The sequence below is a fragment of the Falco punctatus genome (assembly GCF_963210335.1).
Source record: "Falco punctatus genome assembly, chromosome: 9".
NCBI classification, from domain to species: domain Eukaryota; kingdom Metazoa; phylum Chordata; class Aves; order Falconiformes; family Falconidae; genus Falco; species Falco punctatus.
In genome coordinates, this window is record NC_137589.1 from 41,422,456 (window position 1) to 41,440,812 (window position 18,357).

Consider the following 18,357-nt stretch of genomic DNA (forward strand, 5'->3'; position numbering starts at 1 on the left):
TGGATGACTAATATAACTAACCCTTGGCATTTACCCGGAATGAGCCAGGCCTGCAGAATCATGAGACTGGCTTGAAAATAATACACAGTGAGAGCTATTTGTGTCCAAGCCTTTAAGGTACTCCTGGGGCTTGTTTCCTCTGGAATTGGCTGGGCTGGGAACATGCTGTTCTCTCACATGCAAGGCAAACTGAGTCTTGGGCTGCAAGTGATCAGGCTTGCTGATGAAGACTGAATGTCAAAAGGCTTGCCATAAATCTCAGGAGGTAGCAAGGCTGCGAAGGCACATAGGTCCTCTCTGCATTGGCCAAAACTGAGCGTGGGTCCTGGCTGTGGTGCCGGAGAGATCTCGAGCCTTCAGCATTCTTGTGTTAACATACTGGATTTTTTTTGCTCTCTCCTTGGCCAAGAACTTCTCTTGGCCTTCATTGTGTTGCTTGCTGCTACTCTTCACCTTGGGAGTGGCTGCATTTCACTGGTGAGCATCAGATCAGCCCACGGGGTGCTGTGGCCCCCAATGAGCTGTAAGGAAAGCTGAATCATTTCCCAATAAAACCCAGGGCTCAGGATTTGGCTCCAGCTCCAGCATTTCCCAGTGTCATCTGCACTGACTGGCACCATCTCTTCTGCCAAAATAGTCAGTCCCAATAAATGGTGATGACGAGCAACCTGGAGGCTGAATCAGACAGCCAAGATTAAGAAACAGCCCCAAGGTGGTCAGGATAAACTGGCACCACAAAATCCATCACCAATCCTTTGCAAAATGCCATTGCTGACAGAGCCAGGATCCAGCTTCTTGTCAGTGTCTTAAGCGTGAGGCACTTTTATTGCTGATTGTTCGAAAAATGTTGTGGATACACTGTTGCTGGACAACCCTGACCTCTTTTGTAAGTGTCCTGAGAAACAAGCTGTTACATAAATAATACAGCAGCACTTTTGCTGGGGACAAGCTCCTTGGCTTTCATACTGTCAGCCTGGACAAGGTTTTACTGCTGACAAGGGCCACCACAAAGAGATGCTTTATTGAAGCACTAACACTCTGAAGAAAGTATTTCTTTTCGTGTCTAAAGGGACCAGACATTTTGGTTACAGGCTAAGAATATGGTCTGTGGCCTGATCAAGATTTTCCACTGAGCCCTAAAAAACAGAGACCCAGAGAGTGAAGGAAAGAGAAATGTATCTAGAAATAATCACTCTTGTCTGAGTGCCCCTGCTGAAGCACAGCTAGGAAAGAGGGCTTCACGCTGGTCAGGTGCTGCTTGGTGGTCAATGCATGATGGCAAACCTTGTGCTGGCCGGTGATGTTCATTTGCCACAGCTGACCGCAGTCAAGCTTGCTTTGTATGAATGCTTTACAAAGTCAGCCTTATCTGACATCTGTCACTGCAGAATCCCAGGACACGATCTATTGCAACCTCTCAGTACACTTACGAAAGGTCCGGCATTGACTAGAGACGGGTAGCTGAGGCATGGCACAGCTCATGACTTGCACAGGCTCAGGCAGCAAGATGGTGTATTGTGTGATACATCTGCACTGAAAACAGACCAGAGCATCACCTGCTACTAGGGAGAGGAAGAGGTGGCTGAGGGTACCCCCACAACATGTCAGTGCTGAGAAGGGGGATGCCCTACCGAAGAAGATGCAGGAACATCCTGGCTTCTGGCCAGAGGCTGCCAGGGGCTGACACCCCAGTATGCGGGGATGGCACTGCCTCAGGAGCAACAGAGGCTCCCGTGTAGTCAGCTCTTCCCACACATCAGAGTTTATATGGGGACCTGTGTCTGGCCTCAGCACGAAAATCAACAGCAACGTTTGCACTGGTTTTACATAACACATTCAAAGTAGGAACGAGCCCTATGTTTAGAGGTCAAGGCATTCATTGCTACACAAAGAGAGAAGGTGGCACAAAACCCCAACTGCCACCACATTAGTAGAAACTAATGTTCTTATTAATCCATCACTGGGCAGTATTTTCTGGGATGATTTACTTCAGGTAGTTTTGTCCTTACCCGTTGCCACTGTGAAAGTTGTGCTAACACCCAGACTTTCTGCTGTCAGATTTCATCGCAGTCAGGGTTCAGAGGTAGAGTCCCACCCTTCCTCTCCTCAGTTTTCAGAAACAGAGCAACGTGATTCAGACCTCATCCCATCCGGGTGAGCAGAGAAAAATATGTAACACACAGTGGCACCAAAGGCACCAACTTTGGACCCCTTTTCTCTGCAGTTCCCTCTCCAAATCGGGGATGGCGATGCTGCCTCAGCTCTTACTTTGGCTAATAATGCACACTGTGCATTCTGTATAGGGCTTTTTTTATGAGTACCACAGGGTGTACTGCTAGATGATTGCATATGACAGGAGTCATTCTTACAGCCACGATCTGCCTGCTGTTGCTATGGCCAAAGCATTGCATGCAGCCGCTGGAACAGCCCTGACGCGCCCATGGTTTGTACCACAGAAAGAACAAAATGTCCTCAAGAATTGTGTGGCTTGTTTCTGGGAGGCTTTTCATTATGAGCATTTACAGACTGTATCAGTCATTGGTGATGCTAGAAGGAGATTGCAGATCCTGCTCAGAACACAGGGGCTTCTAATTCCAGCTCAGCCTTTGACCGTGGATAAATTACTCCTCTTCCACATGCCTCAGTCTCTCTCCTCATGCAAGTGTCTACTTTGACTGTAAGCTTCTGGAGACAGCAGGTATCTCCCAGCATCGGTTTCTATAGCACCCAGCACAATGGAGACCTTGATCTTGATGGCAGCCTTCACTTATTATCTTAATAGAAGCATCAAAGTCTTGATATGAATTAATTTACCTGAACAATCTTTTGGCCACATTGACTCCCGATCACATGTGTGATAAGAAGTGACAGAGGGAAGTGTGTGTATATAAAACAACTTTCTGGATTTGGAGTGACGGACGGTGTGACATCGGGGCTGTGAGAGGAGCTGATTGCCTTTCAGGTGGCAGCACTGCGCCTCAGGCACGACGTGTGCGCCCTCCCCGCTGCTTACAGAAGCTTTCTGCTGCATAGGAAAAAGAGGTCAGCTCCTGGACTTGGATCTCCAAGTGCGGTTTTGCAGTAATTGTGGCAGTTCTCTGCAAAGAGCAGCTCCTTAGAGAGCAGGGCTACAAGCACACTGGCACTAGAGAATGAACCGGTACCTTCTTCACAAAGGGATACCCTTGACCCGTCTGAAGAGGGAGCAAAAGCCAAAGGTTTGAGGAGACTGGACCCTCCAGTCCCTTCTCCATTTTCAGCCACCCACTAGAAACACCACGGGAGGTGGGAAGTACCAGTTCATAAGTGAAACTCCCTTTTGACTAAAAGAAGCCTGACAAAGGACATTTTAAACAGGAGGTTTTGTCCTTTTCCCATAAACAATGTGAGCACCAATAATGCTGCTCCAGTTGTCATTAAAAGAGTGAACTTCCCATCTTGCATGGCAGCAGAGTGGACCCCACTGCGCACCTCACCTCCAGCACTTGGTCTTCCAGCTTTGCTGGGCTGCCAGCAGACCTGTGTGCAGTCTCTACCAGACAGCACCTATGCCATCAGCTTACTGCCTCTCTTGATCAAGACATCAGTCAGTCATCCGAAAGACCTGGTGGTGTTTTTCACCGTGCTTCCTCAGGCCAGTCTTGTGTTTTCTGTGTCTCCTCTGCCCCAGCTTAGCAGACCCACATCAACATTGTGCAGGATCTTTCTGGCAACACTAGGCATCCTGAAGCAACAGTGAACCTCTGTTCCTCATCTGCTAGCCAGTTTCTAATCCAAGCCTTGCTATTTTTATCCAGTTATGATTTCTTCATTCCCTTAATAAATGTATAATGTGTCACTCTATAAAACGTCTGGCCAAAGCCAGAGCAGTTAGCAATCATTTGTGGCCATACCAGCCCAGAAAACAACTGACTAATCAAAGCCATCTTATTTGCTAAGTTGACCCCAACAGCAAAGTGTCCTCTCAGAAGAAGGATCTTGCTTTCAGGACTTTGTCAGCATTTCCACCACACTGGTGGGTCTTTCCCCCCGCCTTCTCTCCCACAGCAACTGCATTAATAATGTAGTAGGGGAGAATTCAGCAGCATCCTACCACGTCCAGCATCAAAGGAACAACTGTCCTACATGTCACATGGAAGGTTGCAGGACCTCCAATAGAATCACTCGCTCCTCTGAGATTTCTGCCCTCAAGGTCCCAACAAATGGGAACCATGCCCACTGCCATGTCTTCTCATGATGTCAGCTCCAGCATGTCCTATGTGTGATACCCCTCATGGAGAGCTGAGTGGCTTTGCTGGTCTGGACCACCAGCAGACACTGCTGGGACTTCACCTGAGCTGAGTCAAAGCACACACATTCAGAATGTGCTAAGCCCTATAAAAACAGGGCAAAAGTGGCCACAGATATGTGGTATGTAGCATGAACTTATCTGAAGCTGTTCTCCCTCCCTCTTTGCTGAGTTATCTTGAGAGGACAAAAGCCAGAATTCCCAAGGAACTAGTGATTACTGGTGGGTTTCCAGGAGCAGAACTCAGAAACATCTAAGGAAAAAAACCCACAGTCATAAAACCCTTTCTAATAGCTACTGCCCTCTGAAAACAGTATCTTTGGCAGGATTTCCAAAATCACCTTCTGCATGCATAAACCTTGGGTTGGATGTCCTGTATGCAAAGACGGTGGATCATTCTCTTAGGCTCACTCAAATACATTAATAATTTCTTTCAGGCATAGTTGGGATCTTGGCCTGTGCATTTTGGAGAGTTTGTACTGAAATTAGCATAAGCTGTAACTTCTCTGCTGAGGAAAGGTGGCCTGACCCCTCATGGGGACTGGGGCTAAACCTCAGCTGCGCCTGCTCCCTCTTCCAGGTGTGGGGGATTGGGAGAGGATGGAAGGCAGCTGAATAGTGTGGCTTTCCTATAAAAGAAGCCTGCTGGGGCAGAGGTCTCTGAAAGTTTTTTTTGGGGGCATGAGAGTATGTTGGATGTCCCTGATGTTATGTGCTAAGAAAAATGATGGGCTGCCCCAAAACTCTAGTGCAGGTTTAGAGATTAAGCCTCAGAAATGCTGTTTGTGGTTTAGGCAGTTGAAGAAGGCTAGTAAAGCAGCTGTTCGAGAAAAGGGGAAGCAGATATATTTGGAAACTACCTATTGCAACTGGTACAGTGTAGGGGAAGAGGAGCACAGCAATGCACGGTCTGCTCTCAGGAGAGAAAGCATGCTTTGAGTAGGGAGTTATCTTCTGGAATTCTCCCTTGTCTCCATCTCTCTTCTGAGATAAGCTATGCTCTGCGTAGCGTGAAAGAGAAGCTTTTAGGCTCTGGTATCAGGAACCTGAAGCAATCCTGAGGCTCCAGAGCCTGCAAGTGTTTCTGAGTGTTTAAGAGTCCTCTGCCCTGGAGGAAAGCAATGCGTTTGTCCCTGGCCTTACCTGCAGTGAAGGCTTGTGACAATCTCCTGATGGTGATGTGGCAGTCTGATCTCCGGTGTGGTGTTTCTCTGTTTGTTGCTGGGACATATTTAGGATCTACAAGATCATTAATTAGTTCTAGGGACATAGCTGCTATTTTAAGTGCCTCTGTGCCCTCTTCTAGGGGCATAGGGCAGCTTTTCCCCCCCAAGTCTCTGAACAACGTAATAGTCAATCTGTAGGCTCTGCCTTATGCCACAGCAGGTGTGCTGCAGGGTCTTTTTGGCTGAGCCAGGAATATTTCTTAGCATATGACCTCATGGGTACTGGGGTGGAGGGGCAGAGCTCAGGAACTGTCATGTGAGGGAGCTGGAGGCTGAGGCCACCCTCGGATGCAGCCTGTTGCTGGGCTGCTATCTTGGCTGGGTGACTCCAGCCTTGGCGGGTGTTTGTGTGCTGGCAGTGCCCGACCAGGTCATTTCACTGAAGTAACCCCTTGCTCCTCCCGTGTCAGAGGCCATGGGGTGTGCATCAGTCAGCGGTTTCCTCGTTGCCTGGCATCAATCTTATCACCCACGAAGTTTACTGTTCTTGGGTTTCTGTGGTCAGCCAAAGATTTGGCAACTCTGGTGCTTGCAGACAAACAGAAAATCTGGCACTTTTGGTAGTATGACCATGTCACTGTGGCAGTTGGCAGGATGCCCTGTCTGAGGGAAAATTACAGATGTTAGATCTTCAAACAGTATCCATAGGAAATCTTACTAGATTGGAAGAGGTATCATATCTTCTCTGATATTGAAAAGCAGATATCCTAGCTGAAAGGCTTCCAGTGGCTATATCCTCTGCAGTTTCATCATTAAGCAAATAAACCAATTGCAAACCTTTATATTCCTTAATGATGTCAAATCTTTAAAAGCATTTTGATCTGAAATAGACTTTTTTTTTTTTCCATCTGCAAAAGGGTCTTGGGCAAGAATGTAGAATCAAATAGGTCCTGGGATGGTTCAAAACAAACTGATTTCCCAAGCCTCTAGCAACCTAGGACAGGTCCAATTACTCCTTTACTGGGTGCATCAGTATCACATAAGCTGTGCAGCAGCGGGGTGTTGCATAAAGCTCAGTGAGGTGGGATTAGTCCTTTTTGTGGAGAAGGAACAAGAGGACACGGCTGAGGTAGCTCAGCCAGTCAGTGGCAGAGTGGGAATGAGCATTCACATTTCTTGAGCCTCACTCCAGTTCACGTTTCATGCATCAGGTCAAAAAGAAAAAAATACTTTTATCCTTATGAGACTGACAGAGGGAAAGGGGAGCTGGGAATTTCTACCCCATTGGTGGAGGAGCCAGTATGTTCACCTTGTTGTGTATAGGCTCAGATCGGAGACACTTCTCTGAGGGGAGGGCGTGGATGTCACTGGGGTTTAACTTGAGTAGGTGTAGTGCTTAATTACTTCGTACGGGTTCCCTCACCCACTCCATATGAACTGTAATTAATTTAACTTGTAAAGTGATGGGATTTAATCCTAAAGTTCTTGCCAGCTCCTCCCTGGCAAGTCTGGTGATACAGCCTGGGAGAACTCTCACCCGATACCCTATGGCTTTCCAAATGCCACCAGAGATGGCACCTGCTTGGGTTGCTGGCAGCAGCGGTGCAGAGGGCGCTGGAGCCATGCCATCAGCTACCCTGCTTGCTGATGCACGGGGTGAGGTAGAGAGAAAGGCATGTTGCTTTCTGAAGTAGGAAGGCTTCTGCTTGAAGTGTGGGGATTTGACAGTGTTTTGGCACTGGTAGAAAGGATGGAAAAGTCCCTTTAGCTTTACAGCTGCTGACATCCCACAGGCTTTCCTTGAAGTCTGAGGTAGAGGTGGAAGTGTCAAAGCTAAGCAATGTTTTCAGGACGATCTCAGCAGGATCGACATCACCAGTGTTTCACACAGATTGAAGAGATAAGAGGGGGGGGAAAGGAAAGCAAGCTTTGAAAACATTGAGTGAATAAAAATTCATGACTAATATCACTTAACCAGAGCTGAGCCAGCTCACTTTTCCCCTGTTCTTTGATCACACTCAATTTAGCTTATTAATTTAGCTTGGACATTAAACAAATCCAGTGGCTGTAGGCAATGCGTGGGATCAGAAGGTCCCAGTGGCTGGGGGACCTTCTTTTGCCCTTGAAGCAAGGTGCTGGGCAAAAAAGCAAAGCGTTTCTTTGCCTGTGCGGGTGGGTGACAGCAGGAAGTCAGCTGCTGATTGCAAATTCTGCTGACCACAGCCTGCCAGGGGTGCCAGTTCCTGCTGCCTGAACCCAGAAAGCTCTCAAAGCCAGGACCTCATCAGTGATGACAATGGCGGGGGCTGGGGAGGGGGAATCACTGGAAAAACTCTGCTTCATGTCTTAATAAATCATGATGTTGCTGATATAGATGTGCTGGGATTAAAGGAGTTACTGGAGACAACAGGAAATGCGCTCACCAAGCAGAAAGTTTTGCTTGAATGGCGTTTCAGCTAGGCGTGTGTTAACACCACGCTCATGTGCTCGCAGAGCTCAGGTGTGAGCGTGAAATTTCAGTGATCAAGGCTGGAACACCACCAGAAAATCTGGAAGGAAGTTTCACCTGACAAAGCCTTTGTTTCTTTAGTTTAATCATTTCCATCATGTTTTGGACAGATAGTTTTGAAAACACAACCCAGCGTCAAGAGGCTGTATTTGATTCTCAGCTTTGCCGTGAATGCTGTGGGCTGCCTTTTGCAAGGCAGCTCTGAGCCTGCATCTGCATACTGGGGGGTTTGTCTCTTGGGTTATAAACTCTCTCTGGGGCAAGACCTGCAAGACCGTGTGATCAGGCTCAAGCCCTTCAGCACTTACATGGAAGAAGCGCTTCACAGAGGATAAGGCTGTTGGTAGTTATTAAAAACAAAGGTCCAGATATAATCTGACTCTTCTTCTATAGGCCTCTAAGCATCTGCTGCCGGCTGTGGTTAATTAAATGATACTTTTGGTCTGACATAATAAAACTAGTTTTGTTGCAATAGTTACTCAAACATCCTCACATTCTTTTTATAGATGGAGAAATCTGTTCCTGAAGTGAAGGTACAGACTGGACAGCCCTAGAGAGATGGGAATGCAGGTTACCTGGAGGCAGATTGAAGAGGCAGGCTTAAAGATGAAATGTTGTGGATCTCATTTTTTCACAGCAGTGTGGCTTGCAACACTTGTTTTTTCTGCGTCAGAAGTGCTGAGTCTGCACAGTTTCTCTGGACATCAGTGGCAGCCACGAGGCGTCACCTATGAAAATGATTTAGAAAAATAGCAGATACAAGTGACAACCCATGTCTGTAGAGCAACTAAGTGACAGTTGGGTCTGCCAGTTCATGGTCCCCAGCCAGGCACTGAAGCATGCAGAGATAACAATGCCTGGGTGATGGAGCAGACAGCGGTTAGCTGCCTCTTAGGTGGGACATTCTTCCTTTGAATAGATCTTGCCCATACAATCGTGCACGTGGCTCCTGTCAAGTCCCTCTGCAGGGCTGGATTTGACCGAATTTCCTATAGCACATTTCAGGAGGAGGAACATATTCCTCACAGCCACCAATTCCCTCCAGCAATCAGTGGCTTGGGAAATCACTGGGATTTCAACAAACCGTTTCATGGCTAGTGGCTTGTTTGGTCAAAGCTGCTGTCCTGTGCTAACACTGGCTGTCCTAGCTGGGTCTGCAGGTCCCGCCATGAAGACGTATGAATGCCACACTGTCTTTAGCATGTTTCCCTCAAACAGGTGGTGTAAATTCCTTTTTCCTTCATAGGGGATAGTGTTAGGGGAAAACACAGATTACAACTGCTATTTCTTAACATATCTTTTATTCATTAGCTGCTGTTGTTGGTAGAATCAAGATGTTATCAGTAATAGCAGGTGACTATTCACATAACACACCACTCATTCCTGTTAACTTACTAGCTGGAGCAACTGTTGGGAGGCCAGCCCCAATGTGCACACTCAGGAGAAGCAGAAGGTCATCCTGACAGACCATTGGCTTCCAGGTACGTCTTTAGAAATTCCTTTAGAGGGCACTTTGTTTCACCAGCTCTATACATAACTCTGTATTCTTTAGCTGTGTATAGCAGCCACTGCCCTCCAGGGTGTGATCCAACTTATACAACCTGTTGTAGATGCTAATTTGTGTTGGCAGCCTTGTACAGCATTGGAGTCTGGTGGTCTGAGTTCTTGCAAATTCATCAGTCTCCAAAGCTTATCACTCCTTGGGGAAGTTTCACGTAATATCTTCCTAGCACGTATCTTTCTTGTCTTTGGCCTGTGATGTTTTCTGGTAACTGTTTCTCCATTCAAATCTGTAGAAAGGTATAGAACTTAAACAAACAAACTTGAGGGAATTTATGATACTAGGAGGTAGTGCTTTATTGGGGTGGTAGAAGATAAATGCCCTTGGCAGAGTATGTGATACTGTGGCATGAGGTGGGCTCCAATTCATAGGGAATAAGCTGGATGGATCAGTACTTGGATATATTGACACCATCACCTTTACATGGATAGAGTTGACATTTCTCTACTCCAACTGGTCTAAGAGCCTATATGTGACATGAAGAAAGGGTCTCTGCCACAGCTCTCCTTTGCGTTTTGCAGACTGTTCGGGGTCACCCTCTCCTTTGCTGTTCCCTGGATCTCTACATCCACAGAGGTGTAATTCCCTTCCCATTTTAAAGTGTGTGCTTGGGCGTGTGACCAACCATATGACCAATGTTCCTGGCTCCCCTTTTGAACAAAACTATTCAATTATACCCTTTAGAGATATATAAACACAGAACAATTTCAGGTAGACCGAGCCTGGTTCCTGTTTTTTAATGGTGTCCATGGACTTTCGTCCTGTCTCAGCCTTTCTGTCTTCAGGCCACTCCTTCTAACACTTTATGGAATTGAATCTGAACATTAAGAGGTTTTTCCTGGTGGTCCAGCTGTCTCATATTTGGAGCGATGGCCTTCTCCAATAGCTGTGTTGTAATGCCCAGCCTGACTGCTGGTGAAGAACAGAGTTCCCTGCAGTCTCTAGAAGGGTTAAGAGGAGCACTGTAACTGTGTGGCACCCAGCAGGTAGCAAATTACGTCTCTGCCATATGTGTGAATGTAGCAGAGTGGGATGGCCCAAGCTTTCAAACCAGGAGAGAAATCTTTGGGATCTTAGCCATATGGCATGCTGCGCTGGTTACTCATGCATAGGTTTGCTTGAGGTTCTCCTATACATGTGGTTAATGAGATAGTCTACTCCTTTAGCAGATCTCAATTAGTCTGGCTCCTTTGTGAACAGCACTGGCTCAGTCTGGCAGCGTCACCAATGGTCTTGGTTGGCTTTCCCTGGTTTCACCCAGACGAGCCTTGGTCTCCTGCTGCTGAGAGAGGAAGCCCTCCCGGCTGCACAGCAAGGGTCTCCAGAGAAATCTGGGTGGTAGATGCTGTGTAGCTGGCAATCCTGAATTTAAAGCCAGCCAGCAAGCCTGGAGAAAGGAGTGTTGATCATCTTGGGTGTCCACAGTGGAGGAAAGGGGTGAGTGCTCTGAAACTTCCTAATTCCAGCCCTACCTTTTCTCCTCCATGGAGTCTGGACCCTCCAAAAAGGCTCCTGCCCTGAGCAGCCAAAGTGTCTGGGAATAGGGGTTGGGTAAAGGGACACTGTAACGAAGTCTGTGGGCTCCAGATCACCATTATATGGGCCCTTCCCTACTGCAGAATCCCTCAGGTCTTGCTCCCCATCTTACCCGGAGGACTGGCTTTCCGTGTGGCTGCAGCAGCCAGCAGGGAGAGAGGACCTAGTCAGTCTGGTCTGCCAGCAGCCCAGTGCTCTGCCCCATGTCATGCCAGCTGCAGGGCAGTCAGGAGGCACAGCGGGGATCTGACTAGGGTAACCGAGAAAACAGGAGGAGTTGGCTTTTTAGAAGGAACCAGAATGCAGAAATACTCTGAATGAATAACTTCATTCAGACAACACAGTGGGGGAAATTGAGAAGGTTGTGCTGCTCTACTTGACAGCTAGCTGTGCAGCTATTACCTTGTGAGGGTGGAGGTGAGGTCGGCAGGAGTGTGGGTTACCATATGTTGCATGTCTTTACATTGAATGCTTTTGAAACCTAACAGAAAACGCCAGCAGAGTCCCATGCAGAACTATAAATGTAAAACAATTGGCTGGTTGTGCTTCGTATGATAAAAAGCATAAACCAGCAGGAAAGCATGAAAAGGCCATGTCGACATGTCAGTAAAGAAGAGTCACTGGCTGTGAACCTAGGTGCTAAGTGCTACAGGTTGTTGCACAAAGCCAAGTTTCTTACCCATCTTAGTACAGAGCTGTCATTTGGGAAATCAGAGGCACGTGCAGCCCTTATTGACAGACCATGCTCTGCACGGGCTTTGCTGAGGGTTTGTAGTGCCAAGTGCCTTCTCTCTTTTTTTATTTGTTCATGTCACTCTGAGAGACACCCTGCCAGCCATGGCAACTGCACCATTTGTTATCTGTCATGCCTTTAACTGGAATTCGCTCCCATTTCCCAGCTTGCTCCGTCAAACAGCTCTTCAGCAGCCAGGTTGTTTCCCAGCCTCTGCTGCGTGTTTCTCAGAGATGGTACCCTCCTAATCGCTATCTTGCAGTAAGAACATTTTTGTGTCAATGTCCCTGTCTCCCCCAACAGGAAGAGATGCCTAATCCTTTCCTCTCAGCCATGGAAAAACTACTTCCAAGTACAGGAGGAAAGAGGCGCTTTTTCAGTAGATACAAATCTGAGCTTGTACTGGGAGGTGCTTCATCTGTGCCAGCCAATCGAGAGTGTCTTGGTACCTTTCACAGAAGACTGCGGGAATTATCTTTAAGTGGGTTTATTTTCTTTAAGCTAAGTCACTGCTGTCTTGCTGCTGGCACTGGGCCCCCCTCATGACCAGAAATGGATTCTTTCCTCCGCAGTAGCCTTTTACAGAAGGGAAGCCAGTGCATTTAACAGGCTAATGTGCTCTGAAAGTGGGGTTTGCATGAAAGATGCAATGTCTGATCCCAGCCTGACCTTATAAATATTTACTATTTGATATGCCTTGAGCAGTCCTATGCATTTATGTATAGCAGTGAACAGCGAGCACATTTACAAGTATGTGTGTGGTACTACCCTTTGTGCTAGAGCCGATGTCATGAGGCCAGGAAAGCTATCTGCCCTGCCTCTTGGAGACCAGAGAAGGTCATAGGCCCCAGAGGAGGTCATAGCCCATTGGCACTGACACCATACACTACACCAGGAAAACATTTGGGTTAGAAATATCTGTATGTGCTGGCCATATGCAAGGAAGGTATATCTTTGTTATGCAACTAAAGGGCAAAGAGACTGTCCTTAGCATTCCTTGAGCTCAGAGCCCACCTGTGCCCCAGCTCAGTGACTGCGCTGCTGGGCAGCCGAGCATGGCTGGGCAGGAGGCAGAGAAGGATTTCTACATCCAAATGGAATCTGTTAGAGCACAACGTGATACTGGGGATGAATGAAAGTAACTCAGCAGGGCAGAGAAAATTCAGCTGAGCTCGTTACTGACAAAGATGTGTCGGGCAATTAGTGATCCTTGCAGTATGTCCTATACCTGCTCAGGCAGAAGCAGCTGACAGTAAATGTGCTGCTAAGGAATGAAATGTGTCTGGTTCCCATAGCAGAAGCATTTATTACCAGTCTGTGCTGTTCTGTTAGCTCAGGACACCCAGGTGAGGATGTAGGCACAAAACAAACCAGGTATTAGGAGAGCTATACCTTGACCCATCAATCATTCAAAAGCATCAAGTATTTAAATGTGCAGTTAGAACTGATTTGAGTCTCTTGAGAGAAAAACCTGCGTGTGCTCCTCCTGGGAGAGGGTGCTTTAGCTTCAGTGTTCCAGCATCTCTCATCGCACAGGAGTTTGGTCCTGGCAAGGGTTTCTGCAGTAACAAAGGACAGGATACTATCCTGCTCTGGTTTTCCCCAAAGGCCGAGGGATGGCCCAAGGACCTGCCTTGTGAACCTTACAGAAACAGCAACGGCAGAACTCTAAACAGAGCAGATAAGACAGAAGGTTTCTACCACAGCCTTTTGGGTTATAACATCCCTAACCACACACTGGCTTCCCTGTGCTAGATGTGGAATGTGAAGCCTCTCCTCCAGAAGGCACAGCAGAAAATCTGGAAAGGAGGAAAGCAGCATCCACACCAATTCCTGGAGGATTTGGAGACCTGCGCAGTATCACGTCAGAAGCCAACAGCAGAGTGAGAACCAAACAAATGTATTAGCAATGTGTCAGACTCCAGGCTGGCCAAGCCCAAGGAGTATAAAACTGCATCATTCTTCTGACCAGCTAAATTCCACTGAGGGGAATTCTCGCCAGCAGAAAATGTGGTCATCATAACTGAAGCACTGCCTGAAACCAGAAGTATCTTACAGCAGAAAAAATGTTCTGGCCGTTTCAAAATGTTGTGCTTTGGGTATTTTCAAAAATAAACGCTTCTAGCTTTTGCTTGGAAAAGACTTTTCAGCTGCATTTGTGTGCAAAGGTGCTGATTATGTGTATTGTAATCGAAGGAGTCAAACCAGAAAGGAAGGAAGGAAGACACTGTTTTAAGGCTGAAAAAGAGAACCGCCTCATGAGCAATCAACCAGACAAGACAGCCAGGAGATCCCAGCTTTTTGTCTGCCCTCAGATAAACCCAAAAAGACTGGGAAGTTTTCAATTTTTCGCCTTTCTGAATCCAAATGAAAGCTAGCAGTGATATAGACGATTCCTGTGAAACAAAATTTTCCAGGTTTTATGCTCCTCTAATACAATCCCTTATGCTCTGCTTGTACATGACTCAGCTTAATTGAAATTGGAGAGACTAGAGACAAAGAAAAATCTCGTAAACACAGAAAATAAATCCCACGTGGATATTAAAACAAAGCTAGTGCATTGTTAGTAGCGGTTCTAAAGAGCCTTGATATTTCCTGAAAACTCCCATGTGTCTGCAACATCTTCCACAACATCAATCCCAGCATGTTATGTGGTCATTAGTCCGAAGAACATATTAATTTATGAGTTTGAGATGTGTTCGTTAGTCAGGAGTGGCAAACTAAGTTACGAGCTTCATTCCCAAAGATTCTGTATTTATTGTGTGCCATCAGCCACCTTGATGTCTGAACTTCTCAGAAGCTCCAAGTATTAAAAACAAAGCCTGGGGGAAGCAAACTGGAAGATCTGGAAGGAATACATAGAGAAATAGGAGTGTTGCCTCCGAAGTCAGGTGGGATCCTGGGGCTGTGATTCCAGCCCTCTGTGTCCCCATGCTGTGACAGGGGCCATCATGAGAGCAGAATTTAAAGCAGGGTAACTACTGGCAACTATTCCTCATCCCACTGTACCTGCCTGACAATGGTGTGAAGCCTTCATGCCAATGATCCATCCTGCACCATGTCGTGTTCTCCCTCAGTGGCAACTGGAGCGGCTGTTTTAGGGGGGGGCTGTAAGCCTGGGGACTGTTTGAGGTCTGCTCCCCTCAGACTTGTGTCCACAAGCCTTTTGCGTTTGTGTATGTAAGAGGGCACATCCCTGCTTTTACCATCTGGTTATGGACCTCATTTACTGTGAGTCTTTCTAAACCCTTTGTAAACCTGTTGATGCTGTCTGCTGTCATGACATCCTGTGGCAACTATTTCCAGAAGTTTATCAACTCCTTTGTTAAAAACCAAAAGTACTCTTATCTGTCAAGTACATCTAAAATTTCCCAGTTACAAGTTTCCAGTAATTCTTGGGACATTCTGAAGCTCCAAACAAGGAAGCCGACTCACAGACCAAAGCCACAGGGTACCTCAGAGGACGTTTTGCACTCTGAGCCCTCAGAGCTCGTGCTTTCGTGGGTTGCTGCTGGAGAGTTGAGTGTTGTCCTCATTAAAATCCAGATGTGAAACTCATTGCGCCAAACTCATCATCTAAAAGACAGGCACCCAGCAATTCAGGTATCCGTATATAGAAGTTACAGATGCCGCACCAGCAGATGATTCACCCTTTTCTAAACAGGTATCTCAGATGGCCGCTGTGAGTCACTGTGGGAACCGCCTCCCTGTCTGTCTTGACTCTAGAGGATGCTTATTTAACGAGAGTGGATTTCATACCTACTTTTAAAACTGCTGAAGTCTGTTGAAACCTGCCCCCATTATCTTTGCTCTGTGAAAAGAAACACCTGAACTCTAAGTCATCCTGGAAGAATTTTGGCTGAAGGTGGATAGTGGGCAGGTGACTGCAGGGTAGCCTGATGCTCCATCACCTGCTTCAGGTTGGAAAACATCCTGACCTCAGCCACAGCTGTAGTCTTTCAGGGCTTTTAAATTAATTATCTTGGTTTTCTAATGATGGACTTCCCAGTGGTCACCCAGGAACAACATATTTAAGCATAGTTTCTTTGGGATTCAGGGTTAGGCCGAATTTATTTTAGGTGAGAAAATGGCAGTCAAATGCATGATATTTGGATCACCAGTATTTAATTAGGCAGCTCAAAAAGGCAAGGAAGAAGAGCAATGTTATGGTCATGTAAGTCTCTCCCTGTTTCTGAATGTTAAAATTCACATGTCATGTGCCACCAGAACTGATGATTAACTTAGAAGCCATTAATGTTATGTATCTGTGTAAATGTGACAGAATGTGAAATCTTTCTGTAGTTGAAGGGATATTTATAGTCATTTTGTTAAAATGACAATTTCATTTGGTCAGGTTATAAAGTGACTGAAGGTCACAGGCATTTTCAATGGGGATAGGCATTTCTTCTGTTTGAGTGCTGAAGAACCAAGGTCTTGTAGAAAGCTATTTTAGGAGAACTGAAAGGGAAAAAAAAAAAAAAGAAAAAAGGCCAAACAAGCAGCTGTGTTTGTTACAACACCAAACCGGCATGTAACAGCTGTTATCACTATGGCCTCCATTATGAAATACTACTTTCTTCTGCAAAGCACTGTATCTTTCCACGCAGTTTAAAAAGAAATAGTTTTACAGGTTGTTCTTTCAGTTAAGAATTCCAAGCAAGCAAGGGTTTGATTGTTTTAATGCAATACCAGCTCTGAGTACAGTCACAGAATGACTGGATTGGGACACAACTAACACCCGTGTGTCTGAAAGGGGGGGTCGGGGGGTTATTAAGCAAATGCCACCCGCTCCATCTGTCTGGCAGGTGGGGCTGCTGCAGTGCCTTCTCCTCCACATGCGCTCCTGGCAGTTTGTTTGCTCTCTCCCCTGCTCCCCAGGAGGTCTGCACAGCCTTCCTGGGGTCCTGGCCCCTCCTGGAGGGCAGCTGCTGGTTTCCCACGGAGGTGGGAACCCATGGCTTGCTGCACAGCTGGCACCCAGCCCCGGCTGCTGGGTGGTTCCTGGCAGGACCCCGTGCCCTCCCTGGTTCTGCTCCCGGGGACCTGGGCTGAGTACAGAGGGCTTCTCACAGCTGTGGTCATTGCATCCCGGCTCTGGGGAGGGGCAGCAGCTGGAACCTGGTTCCCCCCCGCAAAGACCATGCTGGCATCTCCTGCATGTTGAGTCCAGAGCAAGATGCAGCTAACTCTCCACCTGGCTGCTGACAGCCTTCTGGGCCAGCCCGCAGCCCTCCCTGTGCTCTCTGCCTGGGCATGAACAGGCAGGCACTTGTTTGCCTGTCCTCTCCTACCCAGCGGAGCAGGCTGGCCCGTTAACCCTTCCCTTCCCTCCCCGTCCGTGGTGGGTGGGGGATCTTCAGAGAAGCAGTCAGGGTGCATTGGAATTGCAGCTCAAATCCATGGATTACATAGGAAAGCAGGAGTAATAACCATGTGTGGAACACTTCCAGGCAGTGAGCTCAAAACACTGAGCTGGCGCTGGATGGCTTGGTAATATAGGAAAATATATTTTAGGCAGGGGATTTAATAACAGCCTTTCACAAAGAGGGAGAGGCCGAGATCCGAGTTCCACTCTCATGAAATCCAAGCAGAAGGGATCATTAACTTTATTTTTAGGCTTGGCTGAATAATCAGGTTTGAAGGTCTGCCTTTGCCGTTTCCCTTGTTTTAGGAGGGGCTGTGCTGGTGTAACTGGGATCGAGTGTGCATCGGCTTATCAGACGCAGCTCCCCTCCGACACTTCCAGGGACCTACTTCTGTGGCCAGCAGATGAGCCAGAACGTTTCGTTGGTTTTTTTCCACAGCTCGGGGCAGCCGCACATCACCTTGCCTGGGCCGATCATCCACCTCCAGGTGGGAGAAGGTGGCCGGTGGAAGAGCCCGGGCCCTCCTCCCCAGTAACGCTCCGCCTGCCGCCCTGCGGCCCCGGCGGTGCCCCGCACGCGTGGGCAGCCTCGGCGGAGAGCTCGGCGTGCCGCAGCGCAGCGAGCACGGCCGGGGCGGGGGTCCCCGGGCGCAGGGGGCGGCGGGGCTGCTGCAAAGGCCCTGCCTTCCGCCGGCTGCTGCGTGGGGCGAGCCGGTGCCGCGCCGAGGTGGCCTGTTCCCTGCTGCTGCCGCGAGCTGTGCCCGAGGCGGCTGGGTGGGGAGCGGGGAAGCCGGCAGCAGCTCCAGTGAGGTCTGCTGCGGGGATTCCCCCTTCTCCTTCCCCTTCCCCCCGCCGCAGGGGGGTGGGGAGCGCTCGGGCGGGAGGGGCGCTCCCGCTCGCCGGGGCTGAGGAACCCGCCCGGCGGTGGCGCCCAGCCCGGCCCGGCCCGGCCCGGCGGCGGCGGCGTTACGTGTCGTGCCGCATGTGCGGCCGCGGGGCGCTGGCCCAGCGCGGCCGGGGTAACCGGCAGTAACCCCGCGGCGCAGGGGCAGCCCGGGCCGGGCCGCCTGCCCGGCCGTAGGGAGGCCGGGATAATCCGCTCATTCACCGCGCTTAAAGAGCCAGGGGTGTTTTTCCCGGGTTCTGGCAGCGAGGAGAGTTCGGAAGCTGGAACGCTGCGTTCTCCGTCCCCCTGGGGC

General features: G+C 48.4%; 1 protein-coding gene across 1 annotated transcript in view; it reads right to left on the reverse strand.

The window, feature by feature from the left end:
* The window catches only part of WNT8B (Wnt family member 8B), a 42,391-nt gene extending 24,089 nt beyond the window's left edge, over positions 1-18,302 (reverse strand). Inside the window, 2 exon segments of the mRNA XM_080400964.1 lie at positions 2,010-2,032; positions 2,036-18,302. Of these exon segments, the coding sequence (XP_080257090.1) occupies positions 2,010-2,032; positions 2,036-2,065 (53 nt within the window). The 5' untranslated portion in view covers positions 2,066-18,302.
* Between the last annotated feature and the right edge of the window lie 55 nt (positions 18,303-18,357).